This window comes from Trichomycterus rosablanca, chromosome 19, assembly GCF_030014385.1.
Source record: "Trichomycterus rosablanca isolate fTriRos1 chromosome 19, fTriRos1.hap1, whole genome shotgun sequence".
Taxonomy (NCBI): Eukaryota; Metazoa; Chordata; class Actinopteri; order Siluriformes; family Trichomycteridae; genus Trichomycterus; species Trichomycterus rosablanca.
The window spans coordinates 17,804,014-17,816,741 of record NC_086006.1 but is presented as its reverse complement, the minus strand read 5'-3'; the positions used below and the strand labels follow the sequence as shown (position 1 = coordinate 17,816,741).

The following is a 12,728-nucleotide window of genomic DNA, read 5'->3' as shown; positions in this document are numbered from 1 at the left end:
AAGAAGCAGATGAAACGGACCACACTCGTGTACAGATTTAATGAGGTGGAATTTGAAAAAAGGAATTTGAACTGTAATGCGTTTACCTATTAGGAAGCGACGTTCATGTAGCTATGGTTACGCAAACATGAAAGCAATGCTGGTTCTATTAGTGCCGGCTCAATTCATGTGTTGACTATTAGCCAAAAGGGAAAGGAAGAATGATCGGGGGGGACTGGGAAAGAAATAGAGAGAGAGAGTACAGAGCAGCTCAGTATCATCATTAAAAGGAGTATAATGAATCGACTCATCCGCCCCTGGTCTTTGTGTTTCGGGTTCACAGGCACGTTTCAGGAACAGAGAGGGTACACAGACTTTCCTGATGAATGACGCTCGAACACAACATCAGCGTTTATGTCAGCTGCCCCTGTCTGAAGTGCTCGAGTAAACTTTTTCTTTAGGACTGTGTGTGTGAATCTTCCGTCTGAACAAAGCTGGCTTGTTGGAAGAGTTCGTAGAGTGTTTGAGAGAGGAAGAGCGGGCATTGGTGGCACCTGTACACCCGGATCCACCCCCCCCCCCCTTCCCCCGCCCCTCAAAAAAAAAAAAAAAACACACACACACCAAGCCACACGTGCACACATGAACACAGCCAACTTTTTATCCAGCCCACACTCCTGTCCTGAATCAACCACAATCTATACAAGTCAAAAGGAAGAGAGTTAGAGGGAGGGAAGTCCTGTTTAATTCTAATGTGCTTCTGCCAGGTTTAGGCCTCATCCAACAAAGTGGCTAAGTGTAGAAACAGTGGGGTCCAGTGCAGGTCAATAGGAGGTAGGGTGAAGGGCGTTTGCATGGATTCCGTTTGATTTCCAGCGCAGCCGGGTAATCAAGGCTAATGGTGCCATTGTGCCTAAAAACATCCAACCGCTTGAGCATAAGCTCGTTCCTCCCTGTATGTGTGTTTTAGTGTGAAACACGGTTCGACACCTGCTCTTTTGTGCCAGAGAGCACAGTCTAGTGATTTCTGATTGAGCAGCCACTATGAGACAGGAATTACAGTGATTTGAGCGACTGTGTTTGTTTTATTGTTACACAGCGCTACGCTTATTCCTGCTAATAATTGCCACTCCTGCTTGGCATGGGGGCTGCGGTCATAAATGGCTTTCTGATGCCGCGCACTCCCCCAACATAACGTTCAATCATATTGATTGTTCAGGTGCAGTAAATTACGGGGTGATAGAGAGACGGATCAGAGTAGAATTTAGTAGAGTGAGTGTTTTCTTCCTTTTGTTTTAATTTGTTGCATATTCACATTCCCTCTCTCTGTCTCTCTCTAGGGTGAGGTGAGGGGTATGATGTGCTGAAAAAATCCAACTAGGGCTGCCGCGATTGGTCGATTAGTTAAAACTATGCTTATAAATGATCCTTTTTAATTTCTACGTTTCCATTCATAAGCGTTCATATGATTTCCCTCAGCACTACTTGCTGTGTGCATGACCTAAGTCGTATTTGGTTCGGTCACTGGTTGGCGGCATTAAACGGCGTCTTAAAAAATGCCGTCTGCAGCAGTCAGAGGCCGAGTGTAGAGAGCTTTCAAAGAAAAGTTTTCCAAGACCCAAATCATCAAAAGTTTGGGAATACTTAAAACTGGCACAAAACTAAAAGGTGGTTTGTACACTGTGCAAAGCTTTGATGGTACCACAGCAGCACTAGCGCCATGTTGCACGTCTATATTGTTTCATTAAGCTTCTTAATCATGGAGATCCTAGAATACTGGATTCCTTAGCGAGTTCAGGTAGGGCGCATTTTTACTTCTATATTGTTTTATTAAGCTTTTTAATTGTGGAGATCTTGGAATACCGTATTTCTTAGTGAGTTCAGTTAGGGCGCATTTTTACTTCTATATTGTTTCATTGAACTACTTAATCATGGAGATCTTGGAACACCGTATTTCTTAGTGAGTTCAGTTAGACCACCGCGCACTTTGCTGTGCTGGGCTCACGATTTTTGCAATTGCCGCAGTGATCAAAGCGCAAAAAGCTTCTCATGTGAATGTGCCCTAACACTTATCACTTTGTTTACATTGCTCAGAATTTGAAGTAAGTTTTGAGTGAATGTGTAGGTTAGAATCTGGGCTCATTCTGTCGTTACTGTACGTTGGACTTAATGAGACGTGCCCACATCTAACTATTTTATTTCTGCTATAAGTTTAAGCACTTTGCTTTGTGTACAGAACGTCATAAACACATGTTGCACTTTGTTTAATATGGAGCACTTGAGAATTTGATAATATGGACATAAACCCTGTTTACATTTAGTTCTGTGCCATATTATTATGACATACAGTTTGTTGTTAAATAAAAGAAGCATAAATGAGATTTTAAATTACATTTTTGGGAGGAAAATTAATCGTTTAGATTAATCGACTAATCGATAAAATAGTCTATAGATTAATAGATAGAAAAATAGTCATTAGTGGCAGCCCTAAATCCAACAACATTGCAGCTTAAATTTGACCTGAGTTAACCAAGGGCAAATTTGGGGCTTTTTTTTTTTGCATATTTAGTCTGTGCCGGACCACAAGTTGTTTCTATGTGGTCCATTCAAATCTTCTCTTGATGTCTCCTCCCCTGCTGACCAAAACTGACTCTGTTTCTCAATCTCCGTCACAGATGAGTTTGGACATCGATGACAAGCGCGCACGGACACGGTCCAAAGGAGGACGAAGTAAGTCGCTCGTTCTCTTTTGCTTTTTCTGTTCGTATAGAGTCATCGTTTCTGCCAGTCAGCAAAGCGCCGTTTTCGCTGGTCAGCGAAGCATCAGTTTTCATTTCTATCTGCTGACTGTCTAGATTGAGCTTGCTGTTCTTTATATAGGTCAATGACAAATCTGAGTTTCAAAATCAGTTACTTTTTCCAGAAAACTAATTCATATTGTTTGTAATACTGTATCAATTTTTAATTTACTAAAATAATTTGTCAAATAATGCTTAATTTTTTCTACTACTACTAATAACAGATAGATCCAGTCAAGCCAGTTCACTAATATATATTTTTTAATTATATGGCCAATTTTACACCTTTTAAACAGTCTGACTATATATTAATTGAATGAACTGAACCATGGTAATCACTGTTTCCTAATATTGGCTGGACAGGGACACCACCTGATATTATAATATAGTAGAATACACTGATCAACCATAACATTAAAACCACCTCCTTGTTTCTACACTCACTGTCCATTTTATCAGCTCCACTTACCATATAGAAGCACTTTGTAGTTCTACAATTACTGACTGTTGTCCATCTGTTTATCTGCATGCTTTGTTAGCCCCCTTTCATGCTGTTCTTCAATGATCAGGACCCCCACAGGACCACCACAGAGCAGGTATTATTTAGGTGGTGAATCATTCTCAGCACTGCAGTGACACTGACATGGTGGTGGTGTGTTAGTGTGTGTTGTGCTGGTATGAGTGGATCAGACACAGCAGTGTCTACTCACTGTCCACTCTATTAGACACTCCTACCTTGTAGATGTAAAGTCAGAGACGATCGCTCGTCTATTGCTGCTGATTGAGTTGGTCATCTTCTAGACATTCATCAGTGGTCACAGGACGCTGCCCACAGGGCGCTGTTGGCTAGATATTTTCGGTGGGTGGAGTATTCTCAGTCCAGCAGTGACAGTGAGGTGTTTAAAAACTCCAGCAGCGCTGCTGTGTGTTATCCACTCATACCAGCACAACACACACTAACACACCACCGCCATGTCAGTGTTACTGCAGTGCTGAGAATGATCCACCACCTAAATAATACCTACTCTGTGGTGGTCCTGGGAGAGTCCTGACCATTGAAGAACAGCATGAAAGGGAACTAACAAAGCATGCAGATAAACAGATGGACTACAGTCAGTAATTGTAGAACTAGATTTGCTTGTATATGAGGTGGTTTTCATGTTATGGTTGATTGGTGTAAAAGTGATCAAAGTACAATGTAGCATGGTTATATACACAAAAACTGGTCACTGTTCTTCATGTACTCCAGTTTCCACCTACCTCCCAAAAACATACTACAATTGCCCATGGGTGAGTGTGTGATGCCCTGAGGTGGACAACCACTCTGTCCAGTGTTTCCAGGAGGCACCTGACTCACTGCAAACATAATCATAATGAAGCAAAATAGACAAATGCACAAAATCTGCTTAGCTTACGCTAAAAATCTCTACACAGTGTTTTAACCTGCAGACCTATATGTTCTGTTCCTCCCCATTTTACTGTATGTGCTGTTTTGAAAAAAATATTGATTGAAAATGCTAAGCTTCCTGCTGATTTAGCATTAGTCTTTACACTTTGCTTTTAATTCAACGGCAACAATTAATCACAGCGCTTGCTAAAGGCTGCATATAGCTGCACATTCTATTCCTCATCAACCCCCAGTGTTTCGGCTGAATCAGTCGTTTCTCGCACGCGTGCTCGTACGCCCGTATATCAGGGCGGACGCGTGTTTTGCCTGATAATGCAGTCATATATGTTTCTGCATGTGCTCTCCAAGGATTTCAGTGTGTTTGTGATTTATTGGCTGTAGTACTCAGCAGTTATTTGCTTTCATGCTTCTGCTCATTTCTACACTTTTTATTGGCTCTTTCTCCATAGCGCCCACTGAGATTGTAGTCCAGGAGCTCAGGTAAGACTCATTTTCTTCGGGTAGACAGATGTGCCAATGTTTACCTTTGTGTCTGTTCACCTTAAAGTTGCATGTTCAAGTAATACACCTTTATAATCTAATCAGAACCATTTTTTCTGATTGTGATGTGATGTGCAGTGCATTGCTACCCAGTTTTATCCTCATTTCATTTCAAAAGAAATCACTATTTTTATTGCATAAACACAGAGTCCTAAGTATAATTAGCTCATTAGCATGCTTTCTTATGCATATGCATGGATGCTGATTATCATCTAACATGACTTAGATAAATGACCCCGCTGTAGTGCCTGGTGTTCTCTAATGTACTCACTTGTGCAGTTCAAGGCCTGTGCGCTTTTGGCTAATGGTGCATTGTCAGGAACCAGTAGGTGCAGAGAATATGCTAATCTTAATTACACAAGCAAATGCAAAAGCATTCATGTCCGTGGATCAAAAGCCAGCCTTGGGGGGTCCAGGGGTAATAGTCCTAGAGTATAGAAGTGCAAAGAAGCCTGAAATTTGTTTTGACAGACCACGTTGAGTAAGAATCCGTCAAGCTACTTCGATTAATATAGGGTGTGTTCGAAAACGCTGTCTATGTAGAGAGGCCCTAGGTTTTCGAACACACTCCTTGACCCAAAAGGCTTGGGAGTGCTTCAGAAAAATTTTGTCGCTTAACACGGTCTACCTCTACCTCGAGAAATGCAGACGGAATTGACAGACTTTATAAATGACCCCGCTGTAGTGCCTGGTGTTCTCTAATGTACTCGCTTGTGCAGTTCAAGGCCTGTGCGCTTTTGGCTAATGGGGCATTGTCAGGAACCAGTAGGTTGCAGAGAATATGCTAATCTTAATTACACAAGCAAATGCAAAAGCATTCAAGTCCGTGGATCAAAAGCCAGCCTTGGGGGGTCCAGGGGTAATAGTCCTAGAGTATAGAAGTGCAAAGAAGCCTGAAATTTGTTTTGACAGACCACGTTGCGTGAGAAAATGTCAAGCTACTTCGATAAATATAGACTCAAAGGCTTGGAAGTGCTTCAGAAAAATGTTGTCGCTTAACACAGTTATCCGCTACCTCGAGAAATGCAGACGGAATTGACGGACTTTGCTTTCTCAATAAATTGGCCTTATGAACACAATTTTTCAGTGACAGAAAAAGTAACAATAAAAAATGTCTACAAATCATAAACCACGTAGTGTATCTACTAAAATTTGACTTACGTCTGACTCCAGCTGTCCTACTCCGGGATGCAATGGTACTGGTCATATCAGAGGCAAATATGCACGACACAGAAGGTACGCTAATTAGTCTTCTGTAGTTTTGTAGCTGTAGACCTGTAGTCCTCTATTTAACTCTATTTAGCTTTTTCTATGGACCACAGACAGTCCAAATCTGCTTATAATCCTCATTATTAGTAGTATTATTTAGCCATTAGCTCTTTCTATCTTTCCTTGGTTTTTCTGGGTGGTTCCCATTTCTCTTCCACTCTTACTTTTTCTCCCCCCCCCACCAAAGCCTTTAGGTGGGGTATTGAAGCATGTCTCTGGCTTATTGGAAACACATTACAGTTGTGTTTATTTACACGTCTATCTGTGCAGTCCATTCCAGATGCTTCATGTTTATAGATCTCATGTCCTGCTTCAATAGCTAGGCTTTCTAGATGGGGAATTTTATTGGATTTTACCCTCTGTACCTGCCACTGTGTTCATTTTCCTTCCCTTACATTTACTGTCCCAGTCTTTGATAGTGGTATAATTAAGTGTTTGTTAATTGACTTACTTTGGAGTACAGTTTCAAGTAACGAAAAACCTACACTATTAGCACAACACTGGTACTGTTCAAGCTTTGATTACATGGCAATCACACTGATCAGCCATAACATTAAAACCACCTCCTTGTTTCTACACGCACTGTCCATTTATCAGCTCTACTCACCATATAGAAGCACTTTGTAGTTCTATAATTACTGACTGTAGTCCATCTGTTTTTCTGTTCTTCAGTGGTCAGTTTCCCCACAGGACCACTCCTGCCTAGTTGATCCACCTTGTAGATGTAAAGTCAGAGACGATCGCTCATCTATTGCTGCTGTTTGAGTTGGTCATCATCCAGACCTTCATCAGTGGTCACAGGACGCTGCCCATGGGGCGCTGTTGGCTGGATATTTTAGGTTGGTGGATTATTCTCAGTCCAGCAGGGACAGTGAGATATGATCCACTCATACCAGCACAACACACACTATCACACCACCACCATGTCAGTGTCACCACAGTGCTGAGAATGACCCACCACCCAAATAATACCTGCTCTGTAGTGGTCCTGTGGGGGGTCCTGACTATCAAAGTAAAAGAGTAAAAGGAGGTTTAAAATGTATGTAGATAAACAGATGGACTACAGTCAGTAATTGTAGAACTACAAAGTGCTTCTATATGGTAAGTGGAGCTGATAAATGCCTGAGTACAACCACTACAAAGTTTTAGTGGTAACTCTAAGGGGCTGGGTAACTTTCCAGATGTGAACGTGTAATTTTGAAGGGCACTGTACACCACTGTTGCTGCTTATCTTAGAAGTGGGTGTCCTGCACAACACCACCAATACAACCAGTACAAAGTTTTAGTGGTAACTCTAAGGGGCTGGTCAATGCTGGAAGATTTAAATCCCCAACAAAACCCCAACTTAACTGTGAAGCAAGATGGAGAGAGCATTGTTCTCTGTTATCTTAGAGTCAAAAACACAGAAAATGTCACAGTAGCAGTCCGTCTCCCCGTCTCCCTTTTGCATTGCATGATTGGTGCTTCTTGCATGACTTTTGTGTAACATACCACTTTGTCAGAGCTGTGTTTACATAAATAGACTTCATTCGTACATCCGACACACTTCTTCCAACTTTTTCTGTTTGTTTTTCACATTTCTTCCAATAGTACCGTGAGTTGCCCCTTAGCCAGGAAGAGAAGGCTACAGGAGGAGTCAGAACAGAACCACGTTGCCTCAAAGAGGAAATCTCACCCCCTGAAGTTTGCGATGGACGAGAGCTTCAATGCCGAGAGCGAAGGGAGCAGCGAGGAGACAGAAGTCAGCGAGGAACGAGAGAGTCATGAGAGGAATCTCAATAAAGATCAAGAAAAAGAGGAGGAGGAGGTTAGAAGTGAAAGAGCTGATGAGAGAGAAAACGGTGATGAAGGTAAGCGTTTAAACCTAATGTGTATCATTTATTTATATTTATTTATTTGGATTTTTAAGTCATGTTTTACACACTCTGGTTACATTCATGACAGGACAGGTCATTACACAAGATTCATCAGTTCAATTCAGAACACAGTCGTGGACAATTTTGTATCTTCAATTTACCTCACTTGCATGTCTTTGGACTGTGGGAGGAAACCAACACAGACACAGAAAGACCACTGCACTTGGGAATCAAACACAGGACCTTCTTACTATGAGGCGACAGTAATACTAATAATAATAATAATAAATTTTATTTATGGCGCCTTTTAAAACACTCAAGGACACCTTACAAAAGTAAGAAAGTAACAGGCATCAATAAACCATTAAAATCTAAAAGAAATCAATAGGATCAATACAATAACATAAAAAAATGGTACTAACTCACCCATAAAATCAATACAATCTCTAAACAGTCAAATGTAATCACTGCTAGACAAATTTTGGGGTAGAAGTACCAGTCAAGTTCGAAAGATTAGTAGTAAGCTAGCTTAAAGAGGTGAGTTTTAAGTTGGGATCTAAAAGTAGAGAAACAATCGATAGTACGGATATGGATTGGGAAGGTGTTCCAGAGAGAAGGGGCAGACAGAGTGACTAAAAGCCCTCGCGCCCATAGTCGACAGGCGGACAGACGGAATAGAAAGCTGGAAGGCTGAGGAAGACCTAAGAGTGTGGGTGGGATTGTAGACTTGGCTACCCAGTAAGCCACCATGTCCATGTCGTTGCTGTAACTACTGGAATATTGAATTATTGGAGTCATTTTATCCCTGTATTTTCAATAAAACAAAACCACTGTACACCAAACCCAAGTTACATTGTGTTTTTATTTTTAGTGGGTGGCACAGGACTTGGATTCCAAAAATATGCCAATACACCAAAAGGTGAAATGATAATTGGAAGGGTGCATAATGCCCGGCGATGGAAAGGCCTCCTTTACAATAATTGATTACAAAATTGAATGTTTGGGCAGTAAAAATATATTAAATCTTTTATTTCTTATGCCATTTAAATAGAACTGCAAAAGAACTGCATAAAATCACAGATTCTTGCTTTATCGCCCTACAAAATGTCACAATTTCCAGAATTTTGGGTTACTTAATCAGATAATCAGTGTAATGCCTATAGGTTGGAAAAGTATGTTCCTTTTATATAGTCTCCTTTTTTGTGGAATTACCGCAATAACTGTGGCTATTTTGCAAACCATCCATCACATTATTACTTGCCATTTCATTGTTTTACTATTCGCAATATGCCTTTTCCAAATATAGTAATGGGTGGTACGGTGGGTAGCACCGTCACCGCACAGCAAGAAGGCCCTGGGATCGATTCACAGGTGGAGCGGTCCGGGTCCTTTCTGTGTGGAGTTCTCCCTGTGTCTGCGTGGGTTTTCTCCGGGAGCTCCGGTTTCCTCCCACAGTCCAAAGACATGCAAGTGTGGTAAATTGGAAATACAGTGGTACCCTTCATAGAGAAATGTGTACCCTTACTGTGAACTTAACGTGTTCAGCTTTTTAAAACTTATTTATTTAATTTCAAATTAACAATAAACAGCCGCTTTGTTCAGCGCTCGGCTTGAGCGGTGCAGTAAGACGTCATCAAGGTGCGCGTATGAGACAAATCTGCATTTGTGTGGAATAAGCGTCAAATTCACTCTAAAAGCGTCCACATGTATCTGTGTTTAGCTGGATTTTCCTGTTTCCTGCTTCACTTTTAAACTTGTATTTTAGCTCGGGGTTCTGAAAAATTTTGAGAATCAGCTTTTTAGTCTAAAACTCTTATCATTTAAAAAGTTTTATGTGACTTAATGTATTAAAAGAACGACAGGAACACTATAAACCTCATAAGTTCTCTCCACTAATGAAATTCCCGCACATTTTAGTACAATAAGTCACGTTAAGCTCTGTGCACCGACACACTCACACAGGAAATAACAGCACAGCCGGCGCAAATACTATTGTGTCGCTTCTCATGTGAATGCGCCTTTACTTTTAACTTTCAATTATATTTCAGTGTTTTTATTTTTATATTTGTGTTATTTTCAGTGTATAAGTGTTGAAAACAACCCCATTATAGTACATTTGCCTAAAATACAGTATATGCAGTTCCGTGGGACCATGGAACACATTAACAGGTTTCCCATACATCCTTATGGGAAAAAATAGCTTGAAACTCAACTTCTTTTAAACTCAACGCCAGAACCTCCCAGAACCAAGTGACATTAAGTTTCAAGGTACCACTGTACAAAATTGCCCATGACTGTGTAACCAAAGTGTGTAAAACATGACGTTAAAATCCTAATAAATAAATAAAATTAAATGTCCAAATATTATCACATCCACAACAGCCATTTCTCATTTTTGTCTCCCTCCCACAGAGGAGTGCATGATCATCGAGGCATCCTGCACAGAGAAGCCTAAAGCTATGGGAACAGACTATCTCTCCAACTATGAGCACATAGTAGCCAACTCCATACTGCACCTCTGCAACCATAATAACCACAACACAAGTCCACAACAACAACAGCCAGCAGCCATAAACACACAGAATGACAGTCCAGCCAGAAGCGAAGAGGAAGATGAGTTAGAGAGGGATGGAAAAACAGACAGGAACCAAACGATTGCTCAGACTTCCAGGATAACCGAAGTGAATGATGAAACGGCGGGTAAACTTGAAAACAATCAAGAGAACTTGGAAAATGAAAAGCAGGAAGACTCAGATCATCAGTACTTTACAGAGGAGATTAACGAACAGCCAGATGAGGATGATAAGACACCACATGACAAAACACATGAGGAAGAATCTGACCAGGAAGAAGTGGAAGATCAGAAGTCAGCACCATGTGACCTCTCTGAGTCTTCAGTCATCCCCTCGACTCATGATTCCCCCAGCACAGAGGACAACATCGCCTTCAGACCCCAATCCCCGCAGCACTATATCTCAGACAAGGCCGTAGCAGATCCTGCGGCCATTGAGGTGCGGTCGGAGGAGTCGGCCAGAGAGGACGAAGATGAGGACGACGACACAGAGGATCGGTCATCGGACGCAGATGAGTCAGAGATGTATGACATGATGCAAGGGAACCTAAGGCTTCTAGAGCAGGCTATCGCTCTCAAAGCTCAGCAGGTGAAAGGTCACCGGGAGTTCGCCACCATCCCCGAACATCATCACTACTTCCGTCTAGACGATCGGCCTAGCAAACACCTGGAGCAGCTGCGCAAGAGCTACTATGGTAAAGGTATGCATGTAAAGTAATAGCTTATCGATAATTTCCTTTAAAATAAATCAATTCATACATATAATGATTCTACTACACCCTGGGTCTGTCCGAAAACTTAGTGAGCTCTCTACATAGACGTCATTTTACGTCATAATACAAGCCGCTAGGCACAACATCCCCAGCAAAGCGACTAACACCATAATACTTATACACTGATCAGCCATAACATTAAAACCACCTTGTTTCTACACTCACTGTCCATTTTATCAGCTCCACTTACCATATAGAAGCACTTTGTAGTTCTACAATTACTGACTGTAGTCCATCTGTTTCTCTACATACTTTCTTAGCCTGCTTTCACCCTGTTCTTCAATGGTCAGGAACCCCACAGGACCACTACAGAGCAGGTATTATTTAGGTGGTGGATCATTCTCAGCACTGCAGTGACACTGACATGGTGGTGGTGTGTTAGTGTGTGTTGTGCTGGTATGAGTGGATCAGACACAGCAATGCTGCTGGAGTTTTTAAATACCGTGTCCACTCACTGTCCACTCTATTAGACACGCCTACCTAGTTGGTCCACCTTGTAGATGTAAAGTCAGAGATGATCGCTCATCTATTGCTGCTGTTTGAGTCGGTCATCTTCTAGACCTTCATCAGCGGTCACACGGGGCGCTGTTGGCTGGATATTTTTGGTTGGTGGACTATTCTCAGTCCAGTAGCATTGCTGTGTCTAATCCAGTCATACCAGCACAACACACACTAACACACCACCACCATGTCAGTGTCACCGCAGTGCTGAGAATGATCCACCACCCAAATAATACCTGCTCTGTAGTGGTCCTGTGAGAGTCCTGGCCATTGAAGAACAGCATGAATGGGGGCTAACAAAGCATGCAGAGAAACAGATGGACTACAAACAGTAATTGTAGAACTACAAAGTGCTTCTATATGGTAAGTGGAGCTGATAAAATGGACAGTGGGGGTGGTTTTAGACTTACATGCACATATAATTAAGTGTAGATAAATATTCCTACATCGTAGACAGACTCAGATCATCCGAATCAACGTCACACGTTAAACGTCGGAGCTATAAAAAGTAAACAGGTCACATGAATTAGTTTGCATTGATACACTGGAGCTGTAGTCTGTGAATACTGGAGGAAGCACTTAACGCAACAGAGAGGAAGAGCAAAGAGGAGGAGTTGTAATTAGATTGGTTTGGCATTTGTTTATTCGTTTATTGGTTTGTTTGTGGTCGTGCGCTGGCACTCTGCCCGGTCTTCGCATGGCTCCTGTCACCGAGCACGCTCGGCCTGGTTCCTGCACCCCTCCATTTAACCGTCCTTGCTCATGCTCTGTCCAGTTTTAATTAGAAGGCGCATGTCTTGTTAGCATTTCAACATTCAATTAAGGGACCACTGGGGTGCGAGTAAAATCTTTTTTTCTCTCTTTATCTCGTCCTCCTTCTTTCCCCTCCTTTCCCACCTCCGTCACATTTATTTTGCTCTGACTTTATTGTCTCCGTATCTACAACATACACACCCCTCCTTCTGCCCTGCGTAGATAAACCTTTCCAACAGTAAAGTGTATTTAATGATGCTCGTTTTTCAGTCGCGGAGG

General features: G+C 41.8%; 1 protein-coding gene across 1 annotated transcript in view; it reads left to right on the top strand.

The window, feature by feature from the left end:
- myt1b (myelin transcription factor 1b) overlaps window positions 1-12,728 on the top strand; it is an 83,353-nt gene that overhangs the window by 34,658 nt on the left and 35,967 nt on the right. The window contains exons 3-6 of the mRNA XM_063016192.1: window positions 2,655-2,709; window positions 4,635-4,665; window positions 7,585-7,844; window positions 10,263-11,123. Of these exons, the coding sequence (XP_062872262.1) occupies window positions 2,655-2,709; window positions 4,635-4,665; window positions 7,585-7,844; window positions 10,263-11,123 (1,207 nt within the window). The remainder of the gene's footprint in view (window positions 1-2,654; window positions 2,710-4,634; window positions 4,666-7,584; window positions 7,845-10,262; window positions 11,124-12,728) is intronic.